Source organism: Podarcis liolepis (assembly GCF_965112155.1).
Source record: "Podarcis liolepis genome assembly, chromosome: 17".
In the NCBI taxonomy this organism is placed as follows: Eukaryota; Metazoa; Chordata; class Lepidosauria; order Squamata; family Lacertidae; genus Podarcis; species Podarcis liolepis.
The window spans coordinates 43,462,078-43,477,876 of NC_139571.1; the positions used below are offsets into that span (position 1 = coordinate 43,462,078).

A 15,799-nucleotide genomic window follows, 5' to 3' on the forward strand; every position below is an offset into this window, starting at 1 on the left:
CAGGGATTCAAACAGACTTTGACAAAAGGGAAAGGCAGGATCCGCCCCTCTCCTCATAACTGAATGGACTTCCTTAATGCATACAAACTGTTGGAACCACTTTCTCAATTCTCACCACCATCACTTTAGGAAATATGGCCTGAGGATAGAGGGGGGAATTGTAATGAGAAGGGTTAATTGACTTGTTGATTATAAAAATGTTAAAATCCAACAACCCTCAAAAGGTACTAGTCAATAGATTTACTTAAGCCTATGATTTTAGGGGATTTAAGCATACTTAACTCTAAACTGGATTGTGCCCCAAAAATTCCAATAACCATGACCGTGCTATTTGTCTACATGCACGTGGTGCTGTGGGTTAAACCACAGAGCCTAGGGCTTGCTGATCAGAAGGTCGGCAGTTCGAATCCCCGCGACGGGGTGAGCTCCCGTTGCTCGGTCCCTGCTCCTGCCAACCTAGCAGTTCAAAAGCACGTCAAAGTGCAAGTAGATAAATAGGTACCACTCCGGCGGGCAGGTAAACGGCGTTTCCGTGCGCTGCTCTGGTTCGCCAGAAGCAGCTTAGTCATGCTGGCCACATGACCCGGAAGCTGTACGCTGGCTCCCTCGGCCAATAAAGCGAGATGAGCGCCGCAACCCCAGAGTCGTCCATGACTGGACCTAACGGTCAGGGGTCCCTTTACCTTTACCTTTATTCCATCCCCTGAAAGCACAGACAAACCCAGTATCCCACAGCTTTAAAATCTACTAGCTGTCCCTTTCATCCTGAAGTTAAGGACATTTTACTGTGCCATTTTAACCGCTAGGGTCTTCAAAGGGCAGGAAGTTCCAGAGCAAATGGAGTTGTGCCTCTGTTGTTTGCCATTTTAGACTTGGTGCACAGATAGTACACTGAAGTTAGAAGTTTTGGTAAATCCCATAGATTAGGAAAAGAGAAACTGGGGACGAATCTTAAGTATGTCACTTCAAGCTTTATAGGTCAATGCCAACATCTTCAGCAACACCTAGAAGACCATGGAGAGCTAGTGCAAGAACTGGAGCACCAATGTACTACATGCACAGCCATAGCTTGTTGGTGGGGCACATGCCTGGTATGCAGAAGACACAAGCACAGCTCACAGTATGGATCTTTCCCAAACTGCCGTGCTACGAACAAAGAAGAAACTTAACAAGATCCATGAGTGACCCAACAGCGAACTGCAAAATAAAGAAAGGGGTGTTTCTATGAAGCTAGAATCCACCCAACACAGAGTGGGCGAATCAGACCATTGGTTCAGCGAGCTCCTGGGCTTCAGGTGAGGGGATTGGCCATCTTCCTCCCATCTGATCCTTTTAACTAGAGATGTTGCAGATTGAACCTGCTGCCTTCTGCATGCAAAGCAGGGACTCGACCACTCCTGTGCCCCACCCTCCTTATCCTGAGTCAGGCCAAGGCTTCATTTCCCTCAGAATTGTCTACTTTGGAATTGCAGCACTGAAGAGGACAATCGGGTTTAATTGCCAGTTGTCCTGAAAGTTCAGAGCTGAAGGGCAGCTTGGTCTGCCCCACCCGTGAGTCAGAAGGCTGGTGGGTGTGAACTGTTGTTTTGCATTACTAGAACCTATTGCTTGTGAGCTGCCTTGAAAATAATCTGATTGAACTTCTCACGGTTAAATGATGAAGGCACGTTTGGGAGACAACCCCTTTTCACCATTCCACCACGGCACATGTCAGAACACACCATCACTCTTATCCACTCGGGTCCCCACAACCTTCAGCCTAATCTCATTGGCTTGCTAGATGACAACATCCTGAGTGCAGGGCCGCCTGGTTTCCGCTGGGCTAGTTAGGGTGGAACGTGGGTGGTGCTGTGGGTTAAACCACTGAGCCTAGGGCTTGCCAATCAGAAGGTCAGTGGTTTGAATCCCCGCCACGGGGTGAGCTCCCGTTGCTCGGTCCCTGCTCCTGCCCACCTAGCAGTTCGAAAGCATGCCAAAGAGCAAGTAGATAAATAGGTACCGCTCCGGCGGGAAGGTAAACGGCGTTTCTGTGCGCTGCTCTGGTTCGCCAGAAGCGGCTTAGTCCTGCTGGCCACATGACCCGGAAGTTGTACGCCGGCTCCCTCGGCCAATAAAGTGAGATGAACGCTGCAACCCCAGAGTCGGCCACGACTGGACCTAACGGTCAGGGGTCCCTTTACCTTTACCTGTTAGGGTGGAAAGCAGGGAGACCAACAATAGGTGGAACCAGAGCCAATAACAGGCTGAGTCAATTCTAGCTGTGTCCCCCATCCTGCTCCCAGGCAAGTTCTGCAAAGGCAATGCTGAAAAGGGGCAACCTGGCAGGTAGTACCACCCACTTGGGCTGGCGGTAAGCAAGGCAGGCAGGTGGGAGCTGACTAAGGATTGGTGGGGCAGGAGCTGTGTCTGGTCGTTAACACTTTAGATTGCGGGGGGGGGGGGGCAGCTGGTGTGATGGAATCTAGCGCCTTCCTACCAAAACTCAACAGACAGAAAAGCAAGCCCCGTGTCTGGAAAATGAGCAGACCAGGGAATACTCCAGGCCAGGCCCCTCCTGTCTGATGTGCCCAGTCACCACTAGAGATGGGAAGGTCTGGGGGGGGGAACCAGGAAAATTGGGGAAAAACCCATTTTTTTCCTGTACCCCCCAAGCCGTTTGTTTCCATTTGGAAAGAATGGGGGGGGGAACAGTCCCCCCCCTAATTTTTCTGGGTTTTTCCCAGGCCTTCCCATCTGCAATCACCACCCCGTCACCACCTCCATGTCAGGAATGCCTAGACTTTCTTATGGCAACAAGGATCTGACATCTTTTAATGGAATGGCTGGTGCTGTGCTTTTTTTGTAATTATTTGCATGGTTCTAAGCGGGTGGGTGTGTACACACATAGTTTTAATTCTATGTTTAATTGTTTTTGAATGATCCCCCCTATGTTTTTAATCTGCATGTTTTTAATTTTTATCTGTAAGCCACCTTGAGTCTCTTTCGGGGGGGGGATAGGGTATAAATAAATATATAATAATTTATATTTGATCCAGAAGCTGCAGTTAGTGCAGAAGGCTACAGCACAACTGCTGACAAGAGTGAGACCTTGTCAGCATGAAACACCTGGGCTCAGGTATCTGCCCTGTTGGCTGATTTGCTGCAAGGGCCAAGTTCAAGGTTGCAAATGGCGAGGGAGGTGGACAGACGACCCTCCGCTGTTTCCATTGATGCCGGGGGTTGAACTACGGCAGGTGACACTCACAGCCCCTTCCAAGTCTAAAAATCTCTAATTCGACGACCCACCATTTTCTCTTTTTGTCAATCGCTTTGGGGCAGTGTTGTTTTACAGTGAAGTAGCGTACAAATTTTATAGGAGAAATAGTGAAAAACAAATAGGTAGGAAGGCAGACCATAAACAGGTAAGCAGGTAGATAAAAGAATAGTTTCTGCATTTTAACTTCTCCTCCGTTTTTAAAGCAACCTTGTGGATTTCCCTCACTTTCACCGTTTTGTCTTTTTGTAAACCACTTTGAAGGTGTTGTTGTTTTACAATGGCGTATAAATTTTATTAAATAGATAGATAAATGAGAGAAACAAACAGGTAGGTAGACAGAAAATAAATAGGCAGGTTTGTAGAAATGATGATGATGATGATAAATAGTAGTAACAATAGTAATAATAAAATCACCATCTGTTTCAGTATTTTAACTTCTGCTGTTTTTAAAGCAACGTTGTGGATTTCCCTCAGTTTCACCGTTTCGTCTTTTTGTAAACTGCTTTGAAGGTGGTGGTGTTTTACAATGGCGTGTAAATTTTATGAAATAGATAGATAGAAAAATGAGAGAAACAAGCAGGTAGGTAGAAAATAAATAGGGAGGTTTGTAGAAATGATGATGATGATAAAAAATAGTAGTAATAATAGTAATAATAAAATCACCGTCATCATGTTTCAGCATTTTAACTTCTGCTGTTTTTAAAGCAGCGTTGCCGATTTCCCTCCATTTCACCGTCCCATCCTTTTGAACACTACTTTTGATTTTTCCCCCCAAAATTTTTTATTAGTTTTCACAACATTATAAACAAACAAACAAGACGAACAACCATAAATCACAGCCTTATTGAAAATGACAGTTATTCACTTTGTTAAGTGACTTCCTCGCTTCCCCTTGCTTGGATTTCATGGCATGTCCTTTGTCCCAATTTGTATGAACTTTAACTTAAAGACTGAACACCACTTTTGAGGCGTCGTTGCGGCGCATAGACCTGGAGGAGAAATCCCTCCGGGGCAGGAGAGCGAGAGCGAGGCCGAGGCGGAGGCGCCGCCCGGGAAGCTGTGTGAGGCCCGCGGCCCGAGGACGGAGGCGGGTGGGCGAGGCGCGGCGCAGGTTCCGGGGCGGCCTCCTCCTCCTCCTCCTCCTCAGACGGAGCGCGATGGCGGCGGAGCCGGGCCGGGCCGAGGCGGAGGCCGAGGAGGAGGAGGCCGCGGCGGAGGAGGAGGCCTCGGCTGCCGCCTTGTCGCCGACCCTCCGCCTGGCGCTGTCTCCGGGCCTGGGCCGGCGGCGCTTCCCGGCGGGGCTGGAGGTGCTGGACGTGAGCGGGACGGGGCTGTGGGCGCTGGGCGCGGAGCTGCTGGAGCTGCCGCGGCTGCACACGCTGCTGGCCAAGAACAACCGGCTGGGCGCGGAGGGCTCGCTGCCCAAGGGCCTGGCCGGAGCCCCCCTCGCCCGCAGCCTGCGCGTCCTCAACCTCAGCGGCAACCGCTTCACGCGAGTCCCCGGCGCGCTGCTGGGCCTGCGCCGCCTCCGCAGCCTCAGCCTGGGCAGCAACCGACTCCAGGGCATCCCGCCCGCCATCCAGCAGCTCAGCAGGTGAGGAGCAGGAAGAAGGCAGGAAAAGAAGGGACCAGCAGCCCAAAGAAGGGGGCAACATTTACTCTGATAAAAGACATATTTTGTTGCGTGCCAATGGCTTGAGATACCTCTGAGGTCCATAAATGACCATATAGCATATTTCCAGTTACAGAAAGGTAGCCGTGTTGGTCTGCCATAGTCAAAATAAAAAAATTCCTTCCAGTAGGTCTTTAAGGTGCTACTGGAAGGAATTTTTTTATTTTGCATATAGCATATATTCAGCACACAAAAACAGCGGCAATTTGTTGTTGACAAAGCCCAGCTGGACCTAGAAAGGGCCCCATTGCCTTCAGGAGCTTCTTTAAGGGACCTCATCCAGAAGGGACATGGCGCTGGGATAAGGGACTCTCCCGCCAAAGAAGGGACGCTTGACAGCTATGTTGTTCAGTCGTGTCCGCCTCTTGGTGACCCCCTGGACCAGAGCACGCCAGGCTCCGAATCTCAGGGTTGTGGGTTCAAGCCCCACATGGGGCAAAAGGCTGGGCGTGGCAGGAGGTTGGACTAGATGACCCTCATGGACCCTCCCAACTATAATTCTGTGATCACAAAAAAAATATTTAATGAAAACTATTTGTTAAAAAAGAAAAGAGGCTTTCAAAGCCTGCTCCCAGCAACACCAGCCAGAGGCTTCCCAGAAGGAGGTTCTGAGCGCAACAGTTTTCCTTCTGCTCCTTGTATGAGACATAACCATCAATGGCTGTTGTTGTTAAGTCGTACAACGACTAAACAGTTTAGTGTTTAGTGTGTGTATCTGAAGAAGTGTGCATGCACACGAAAGCTCATACCAAGAACTAACTTAGTTGGTCTTTAAGGTGCTACTGGAAGGAATTTTTTTATGCTGTTTAGTCGTTTAGTGGTGTCCGCCTCTTCGTGACCCCCTGGACCAGAGCACGCCAGGCACTCCTGTCTTCCACTGCCTCCCGCAGTTGGGTCAAACTCATGTTTGTAGCTTCAAGAACACTGTCCAACCATCTCGTCCTCTGCTGTCCCCTTCTCCTTGTGCCCTCCATCTTCCCCAGCATCAGGTTCTTTTCCAGGGAGTCTTCTCTTCTCAGGAGGCGGCCAAAGTCTTGGAGCCTCAGCTTCAGGATCTGTCCTTCCAGTGAGCACTCAGGGCTGATTTCCTTCAGAATGGAGAGGTTGGATCTTCTTGCAGTCCATGGGACTCTCCAGAGTCTCCTCCAGCACCAGAATTCAAAAGCATCCATTCTTCGGCGATCAGCCTTCTTTATGGTCCAGCTCTCACTTCCATACATCACTACAGTGGTACCTTGGTTTACAGACGCTTCAGGTTATAGACACTTCAGGTTACAGACTCCGCTAACTCAGGAATAGTGATTCAGGTTAAGAACTTTGATTCAGGATGAGAACAGAAATTGTGCTCTGGCAGCGCGGCGGCAGCAGGAGGCCCCATTAGCTAAAGTGGTGCTTCAGGTTAAGAACAGTTTCAGGTTAAGAACGGACCTCCGGAACGAATGAAGTACTTAACCCAAGGTACCACTGTACTGGGAAAACCGTAGCTTTAACTATACAGATCTTTGTTGGCAAGGTGATGTCTCTGCTTTTTAAGATGCTGTCTAGGTTTGTCATCGCCTTTCTCCCAAGAAGCAGGCGTCTTTTAATTTCGTGACTGCTGTCACCATCTGCAGTGATCATGGAGCCCAAGAAAGTAAAATCTCTCACTGCCTCCATTTCTTCCCCTTCTATTTGCCAGGAGGTGATGGGCCCAGTGGCCATGATCTTTGTTTTTTTGATGTTGAGCTTCAGACCATATTTTGCGCTCTCCTCTTTCACCCTCATTAAAAGGTTCTTTAATTCCTCCTCACTTTCTGCCATCAGTGTTGTGTCATCTGCAGATCTGAGGTTGTTGATATTTCTTCCGGACCGTACAGGTCCTTTGCACCGTGTTCTTTCCATAAGTGGGTTGTATTGTGAATTGAAATTCTGAGCTGAGAGAAATCATTACTATAAACTTTTTGTGTCACTTTTCTCTTTGTCTTCCAGTTTGGAGTTTTTGTACCTTGGAGGAAACTTCATTACTTCGATTCCACCAGAGTTGGCTAATCTGCCTTTACTCAATTACCTAGTCCTGTGTGACAACAAGATACAGAGTATTCCCCCTCAGTTGGCACAGTGAGTATTTTGAGCCATTTAACTGTTTTGAATATATTTAGCTCTTCAGAACCTGGTAACTCCTGCTTCAGCAGGTACTTGTGTGTAGGAAGAAGCATGCAAGGTGTTTTGTTGTATGTGCAAGCCAGTTGTGATGAGCTGTGGCTTCACAGCACGCTTATGTCGCAAAACATATTGTGCAATTGTGTCATATGACAATCTGCATGCAATTTGTGTGCTATAGGAAAAGTCTCTAAATGAAATCAGGCAGCTTAATCTCATTTATGTGTACTGTTAAATTTACACAAAAATGGCAATACTGAATCTTGCAGTAATTCATTTGGATTTCTCATTAGTCTGTTTAGGGCTGTTTTGTCTATGCAAATATGCAGTTTTGACATCTTTGAATGGTTTGGAAATAATCTCATGCAGACCTGTGAAGGGAAAGGTGTTATGTATGATCTGAAGTTTGAAGTGAGGTTATCACAGCAGCAAAAACCAGGATGTAAGCCATTGGATCAAAGCAGCAATCCAATGCCCTTTGAACATACAAAGCGCTTTAAACATACTGCATATGTTTGGGTTCTTGAAAGGAATTTTCAAGGTCTAATCTAGGAGACGTAGGCTCTCCTATGGAAAGTGTAAGGGAAAGAGGGACCGGAGGACTGGAATTATGGCATTTCCTTACCCCAGGTTTTCTGATGTTTGGTTTCCAGGTTGCATTCCTTGCGCTCCCTTAGCCTCCACAATAACCTGCTGACATACCTTCCTCGGGAAATCCTCAATTTGGTTCATCTTGAAGAATTGAGTTTGCGTGGGAACCCATTGGTTGTACGATTTGTCCGTGACTTGACCTACAATCCTCCAAGTCTCCAAGAACTGGCTGGACGCACCATTAAAACCCGCAATGTTCCCTATGTTCCTAGTGACCTCCCTGGGAATCTCCTCCGCTATTTGAGCCTAGCCAGCAACTGCCCCAACCCTAAATGTGGAGGTATGTCCTATTCCCTGTTCTTGTGGGACATTCCTCCTACCTTCCTGCACAAGTATACAGGCACCAGGAGAGGACTCACAGCCACTTTGTTCCTCCCCGTTCCTTTTTACTGCCATGATAAGCCAACCTAAGGTTTGATCAAACATGTTGTCATAGTTACACACTTTCCTTAGTGACCATGAGCAACATTCAAGAGCAAACCTTGGCTACAGCTTGTGCTAATCATAAGTTTCGGCTTGGATGACGTGCAAAGCCCAGCCTTGACTTGACTTAGTGCCCAAATTGTTCAGGTTTATTTCTAAAGCTGACGCATGAGGAACTAACTTGTTTTTCACATATGAGGTTACTCAGTCAATTTTCTTTAATATTAGGGCATAGTAATTTAAAGACTAGTACAAAATATATTCCTGTTTGCATAGGAATCAATGATAAACAGTGGACCCTCGGGTTACATTACCGTCGGGTAATATAACTTTCGGGTTGTGAATGCGCTTCCAGGTTTTGCCGCACACTCTGCGTGCCGCATGCATGCGCAGAAGCAGCTCCTCATGTTGCGGGCTTTTCAGGGTACGCATGGATCCCCGGAACAAATTAAATTTGTATCCGGAGGGTCCAGTGTACTTAACAAACTAGCCCTCAACTTTCAGTAAGGCAACCTTGCAATTTTCTTGCCCAGAAAAAAATAAATTTTCTGGAAGATAATTTGGAGAAATAGGTGTTAAATCAGAACTGTGAGAACTTCCTTTCATTTAGGAAAGGAGTCATCCACCTTTTTGGAACAGAGACTTAGGCTGCAGTCCTATACACATTTACCTGTGAATCAGCCCCAATCAAGTGAAGAGTAGACTTGAATAGAATTGTGTCAACAGTGGTTAACTGCAACATGCACCATGGGACTTTATTTATTTTACTGTTTACAGCCCAAATTCACAACAGGGTTTTCCTGTTTGTTAGTGCCTTTTGCAGAAAGATAATTAGGGTTTCATCTAAAATAGCACTGAGTACAGTAATGTGTAATCAGCACAAAGATTTTGCTTGTGCAATAGGACTTCCCCCCCCCTCCCCTGTGCACCCCTTCAGTCTGTTAAGGGGGTTCCCCCTACCCCTTAGGAACAGATTTGGGGCGGATGCAAGGGAAGAAGAGGGGGGAATTCCTTGTGCTGACTGGACACAGTTGAATATTGCATAGGAATTCTACAAATAAGATACATGCACACTTTAACTATAAATACAAAAGCATTTGTTGTCTTAAACTACGTTTCTTTTGCCCATAGGAGTCTATTTTGACAGCTGTGTCCGACAAATCAAATTTGTGGACTTCTGTGGGAAGTACCGCCTTCCTCTGATGCACTACCTGTGCTCGCCAGAGTGCTCTTCCCCCTGCAGTTCTGCGTCTCAGAGCTCGACTTCCCAGAGTGAGTCCGATTCAGAAGATGAAGCCATTGTTGCAGCGCGCAGGATGCAAAAAGTTCTTCTTGGCTAGGAGAAGGAAGGAAAAGACTAGATGCGAATCGTGTTAAGAAAAGCAGTTGTGGAACTACGGTGTCTGCTGCTGTGCAAGAGACATCCTAGGAACCTTACCTTGACCTGTCTGCTTTGTGGCTCATAGAAATGTGGGTGGCCAAACAGAATAGTTTGGGCCGTGTGCCCTGAGAGGCTAAAGTTACTTTGTGCATTTGGGTGGAAATTGACACAGGAACCTTTGAAGGTAATGCTATTGGGGAAATAATTCTAGGGTTAGATATTTCAGGACTTTTTGGCACTGGGGACCAGTTAAAAGGGTGCTTTGAGTGCTTCAGTACTGAGACTAAGGATGAAGTAGACTGATCTTTGTCACTGTGATAAAACAAATAATGATCTGATAGTGCAGGGTGGAAAGAGTGCTAGTAGCTGCATCTGCCATACTTGAACATTTCTCTCTCTCAGTGGAGGTGCTTTATTTTTAACAACATTCCTCCAAAGTACAGAAATGTCTTAATTTTGATACTACTTTGGCTGGGTTCACTGCCTCTATCTATCCAGGTCTTCTGCTCTGTTGATAGAACTATGTTTTTCTTTATATTACATTGCTTTGCACTACAGCAATAGTGCCTTCTTTGGACTTTCTCCTTTTTGTTACAGTTGCTACATCACTGTCCTTATATAACTATCTGTGATAATTTGTGGTCCAAGAATTACCTGCCCTGGTCTAAGTCCATCTGAAGCAAAAGTGTAACTAACTAGTAAATTGCAAACTAATCCTTTACTTCCAACTTGGTTCTTACACACACAGGTGCCATTCTTTAAGAATTTTATGCTTTTGACAATATTTGCTCAAAGAGCATAGCTACGTCGTAAACTTCGGTGGTTACAATAATATGATGCCTTGCAGCTATATAACCCTGAAGAGTCAGGCATTTCTACCAATACTACAATGTTCCCTGTTCCCTTCAAGGCAACTAATTTTGCCTTTCTCATATTAGTTTTGGCTTCCTGTGGATTTTGCCCACGTCTGTGCTCATCTGTCACTGTTGGAGATTCAGTCATGTACAGTAGTCAAGTGTCTAGCCTCTCTAGAAGATTTTTTAAAAGTATTCTTTTTTTAATTCTACAGAATAACAGACAGATAGGAATTTCCATTGATCACTAAGAGATATTGCTAGCTCTAACAGTTGCCAACGTCACACAGCACTCAGTTTCAATAGATCTGTAAATTCAAAGGATGTGCTGCTCCTCTCAAGTGACAGGTGTTTTCATACACCTTTTACCTGTTTCTGTCACTTGTTTTTGTCGAAGATCCACAGTGACTTTTCTCAAGATTTTTTGCTTTCGCTGCGCAGAGAGTTCATTTTTTGAACAATGCATTTAGTATTGTGGGTTAATGCTGAGAAAAGTTATTTGCAATGGAAACACTGTTTTGAGGAATTACATTTGGATAGGTACCGGGGCTTGGAGAAGAAATCACATCTAGAAAAGCCCTTGGCATAGAGCAGTTGGGCGAGAAGGGAGTCCTACTCCTGCTCCTGTAGACAGGGCTGTTAGGAAGAGTCTAGTTGCTTGTGATAAAGTTTGGATCTGCCTGCAGTTCTGTTTCTACCCATCTCTTCCCTGCTTCATTTAGCCTTCGATTCCATGGAAGAAAGGCAGGGTATATGTATCAGAAAATAAATCCAATCACCCCACTTCTAGTTCAATAACATACAGTGAAAACCCCCCACAACTTCATAGCAGCAATACCAAATTAAATCTTGTCGCTTGAGCCATGAATTGTCAGCGTGTTTCCTTATTAGTGGTTCTTATGTAGGATTGAATCTGTGAATAAATGAAGTAAAAAAAATGTTTGATACATACTGTTAGCCTCACCCAGGCACACTTCTTACCTCCAGTCTATCTTGATGAATTTTCTAGCATCTTTGAAAATAAGTAGAGAGAGTATATACTTTCCTTTCCAACCCTTAATATGTGAGAGTGTTCTGATTTCGTGTTCAGAATACTAGCTAAAGCTGCTGTCTTTATGAATCTTCACTACCAAACAGGCATTTTTAGCCTTCATCAAAGCATTCTCATTGCTTTAGCTACTGTTCTCATTTCAGCTAACCCTGAAAGTGAATAAATAATTCCATTTTTCCTGCTGTTTCTTCCTCCTGCCATCTCCTTAGCCAAAAAACAACAACAGATGGGCTGTTTGTAAATGCAAGTGTAATGTCTTAAGATCAGTAGGGAAGGCTTTGAGGACAAAATAGCTACTTGACTGGAAGCAATTTATACAGTTTCCAGTCTTCCTGCTTCTCTCTGGTTAGGATTTGCAGGATTTGTAGAATCTTTCAGTATCCCTTCAAAGGTACTCATGCACTTTCTCATGGGGCTCTGAATGGCCTTCCTGATCTTTTTCTCTTTTTACTGAAAGCTTATTTGGATCGCTTGGCAAGGGGGAGATCTTGGTCTTCTTTAGTTAGTGGCAATGAATGGGAGGGATTTAACCGATGGGAAGTAATGAAACTTAATCCTTACAGTGCTGCTTTGTTACTGACTTCAAAGAGTCATTTTAATCATCTTAAACTGCACCAGTAAGATGTTTTTCACTGCTTGAAAAAGCTCCTTGGACACTTCAAACAGATGAGTTGGAGCGTGGTGTGGTTTGAAAATAATTCCCATCTTCAAAAAACTTTCCAGTCAAACTGCGTTGCTTGTTTATCTAGCATGCTTGATTGCACAGTGAACTCTGATCCGGAGTTTTCACCTAATTCTCTCGTTAAATGTAATCATGTGCCTTATATTTGCTTTACCAAGTTTTAAAGGTGCCTTGTGTTTGTATAACTTCACTTTGCTAGATATGCAAAGTTCTGTATTTCTAAAAGTATGTCATTATGAATTGTTAAGGAGCTTTTGAACACTAAATCAAATAATTATTTAAAACTTGCACCTGACTCTTAAGTGTCTGTTTTGCCCTTATGTGAAGTAATTGTACCTGGATATGGGTGCTGCAAAACGCCCACCTCCCCCAGTGTGTAATCTATACTGTATATAATTTTAAAACATTTTCTTTTTGTTTGTGGGGAGAAGTGTCAAGTAGCTTGGCTGGTGTTCCAGTGTTTGGGATGGATTCAACTAATGAGTCTTGCTAGTGGAAGCTCACACAATGATTTCTTGTAGTGAAAGGATAGTCCCCCCCCCCTGTCCCCCCACCACCAGAAAAAATGGGTTCTTTTCTGTATCCTGTTAAAATTATACTTTTTATCACCTCTATTTATAGCATTTTTGACCTGAACACCCTCAAGGTGGCTGACAAATTAGTATAAAAGTGCAGGGCATAATGTTCTACACATAATTTTCAGAAGTACACCCACAGTGACATTTCGACTTTACTCCAAGTGTGTGTGTGATGCAAGTATTTTTCCTCTCATTGAAGATAGGCGGAAGGGAACAAATGAAATAAATTTGCCACACTGTGTTGGAATAGTGTAACACAACCTGACAAGATGGCTCAGTTGGTTAGAGTGTGGTGCTGATAATGCCAAGGTTGCAGGTTCGATCCCTGTATGGGACATCTGCGTATTCCTGCGTTGCAGGGGGGTGGACTAGTTGACCCTCAGGGTCCCTTCCAATTCTATGATCCTATCCTATCCTATAACCTCCAGTCCCAACACACACCTCCAGCAGGCTATAGACTCGGGAAATGCAGTAATGGGGCAATTTCTCTCTAGCCATGTGTCATGTATCCTTGAGTTTGCAAAGGCAAACTCTGGTGATGGGTAGTTATGGAGAAAGCGCGCTTGAGCACAAGGGACCACTTTGCAAAATGTTTGGCTCCTGAGCTCGCATGGAAACTTGTGCCCATTGCAAACATTTCCCCTAGAACTCTCTTGTTGGTTGCTCTGTCCATGCCATCCCCCCAAACAATGGTTTGTGTGTAGATTTCTTCAGCGTTTACAGTGACCATTATTGGTTTCTCTTCCCTGTATTCCTTCTAATACTCTTTAACACCTTTATCTACCGGTAATAATCCCATTGCCTCTTCATCTGGTTATCTTCTATACAGTCATACCTTGGAAGTCAAACGGAATCCATTCCAGAGGTCCGTTCAACTTCCAAAACGTTCGGAAACTAAAGCATGGCTTCTGATTGGCTGCAGGAAGCTCCTGCCTCATTGGACGTTTGGCTTCCAAAAATAGTTCACAAACCGGAACAGTAACTTCTGGGTTTGTGGTGTTTGGGAGCCAAAATGTTCGAGTAGCTGTTCGAAAACCAAGGTATGGCTGTGCAGTATATTTAAAAGCCTTGTTTCAATATATGTGGGCTTGCAACACAACTTTGATGTGTAGAGTTCTCTTCTTTGGTGTCCTAGCAAGCCGGCCATGCCCCATTTTAGAACATATGTTCCTTATGAACCCTGGTTTTTTCTTATTTCTGCCCCCCTCCCCAACCCTTCCAGTAGTCAGCCAGCATTGCATGGCAACTGAGCACGCTCAGCCCTCGCTGATCTGCCCCCCCCCCATGTTTTTCAATTAGTCTCTTGTTTATGCAAAGTTTAGGGTTCCCAAAGCTCAATGACACTTTTCTCTTGTATGTGGATAGAAGTGTTTTGGCTACATAAAGATTGCCGTTTGAAAAAATTAGTTTGCTAATTGTATACAATCTCTATAAAAGTTTCTTTACTGAATTCAATTTTTAGTTCAGTCTAAAAATAAAGTATAAATTTAGCTAGGCCTAAAGTGGGTTGCATACATTCCAAGAGGGACCAAACTAACTTGCAGTGCAGCCTTAGGTTCCTTCAGAAATAGGAACTACTAAGAGCTCTGGGTGTTTCCCCCAGTTAAGTGTAGTTAAGACTGCAACTGATAAAATTACTACTCTTTTTTCAACTAGGCCCTTGCAATATAATTAGAGCTACAAAAAATTGCTGGCCTACATGTGTAGGGCTGGCTTGTGGAGAAGCCTTCATAGATGCAGCGAGTGTCAAGGAAATGAAAAGCAGCAAGACAAATTAAGTAGCTGTGAAAGTTCAGCCACCAGGCAGGTAGGCTGAAGTAAATCAATTGATTTTTGGTTTATTGCTAAGTTCAACAACCTAATCTTTTGTCAGTTCTATTTGGCTTACTTCTTCAGACAAGCTTCCGGAAAACAAATCCCAGTGCAGGTATATAAGCTGATCTGCACCTTCTACAGTGAAGAGAACAAATAATTATACTTCTGTCTATCCTTAAGCAATTCTTCTGTGATTAGGCTAGGCTAGGCTTTCTCTTCTTACATTATTTAAGTCCTACAGGTTTTAGCAGCATGCTTGTTTGCTTGCCATATTGCCAACTTACCATTTATTTTGCATTTTCAAAAATAAAGAAGATTTTGTCCTTGGGTTTTTTTAAAGTCAGCGGCTACACCTCTCCCTCCCACCTCTACTCTGCCTCTGGACTATGAAAACACTTTGCAGTCATAAGCAAAAGGGAATATAGATTACAGAACCTTGCCTGCAGTTCAACAGAAGTAACTGGGGTGAATAGCAATGAAAATGGCCACAATGTCCTCCTAAGGCCTGAAATTTGTGTGGGTGGGTCAGTCAAGCTACCTCAAAGCAGTGCTACAGATCAGAAGACTTAGAAGCAACCTTTAGGCAAGTTGCATTTCAATCTTCTTTTTGTAAGATGCTTTGAGGATCCATCTATATCAACAGGTTGAGTAAAAAAAATCAGAAACGGTTGTTACCTAATGGGAACAGGTGGCTACACACAACATCATCTTGCATGGAGCATAATATGGATGTACCCTATGGAATATACCTACCTCCCCATTCCTCTATTCAAAAGTGCAGCCACCTGGATTGACTTGAACTTTTAAAGAAACAACGACTGGGATGGAATCGTAGAACTGTAGAGTTAGAAGGGACCCTGCGGATCTCCTAGTCCAGGGGTCTGCAACCCGCGGCTCCGGAGCCGCATGTGGCTCTTTTACACCTTTGCCACGGCTCCGGGGTGGATACTAGCGAGGGGAGGAGGCGCATTGTGCGCCCTGACACTCCCCACTGTGGCGGGCGCTGTACTGGCTGTGACGTCGCATGGGGGCGGGGCGTGTGTTAGTCACGCACTGTCCCGACGTCACCTTCCTGCCTGCTGTCAGATCGGACATTAAGGTAAGAAACAATATATGCAGTGTTATATTTGTTTTAAATGTCGCAATGGTTTTGCGGCTCCCAGGTTTTTTTTCTTCGGAAACGGGTCCAAGTGGCTCTTTTTGTCTTAAAGGTTCAGACCCTGATCTAGTTCAACCCCTTGCAATGCACGAATATGCAGCTGTCCCATGCAGGGATCCAGCCTTCAACCTTGGCGTA

The 15,799-nt window shown here is 45.0% G+C and overlaps 1 protein-coding gene and 1 long non-coding RNA gene across 2 annotated transcripts; one reads left to right on the top strand and one right to left on the bottom strand.

The window, feature by feature from the left end:
- The first annotated feature begins 4,394 nt into the window (after window positions 1-4,394).
- Window positions 4,395-12,397, top strand: LRRC58 (leucine rich repeat containing 58). The gene is made up of 4 exons (XM_083481942.1): window positions 4,395-4,850; window positions 6,897-7,025; window positions 7,721-7,998; window positions 9,273-12,397. Exons 1-4 carry the CDS (start codon window positions 4,414-4,416, stop codon window positions 9,479-9,481), a joined length of 1,053 nt encoding a protein of 350 aa, XP_083338068.1. The 5' UTR covers window positions 4,395-4,413; the 3' UTR covers window positions 9,482-12,397.
- LOC310696516 lies at window positions 10,572-15,710 on the bottom strand. Its single transcript, XR_014520599.1, has 2 exons — window positions 13,110-15,710; window positions 10,572-12,948 (listed from the first exon to the last, which is right to left on the bottom strand). It is a non-coding gene; the product is annotated as an uncharacterized lncRNA (long non-coding RNA).
- Between the last annotated feature and the right edge of the window lie 89 nt (window positions 15,711-15,799).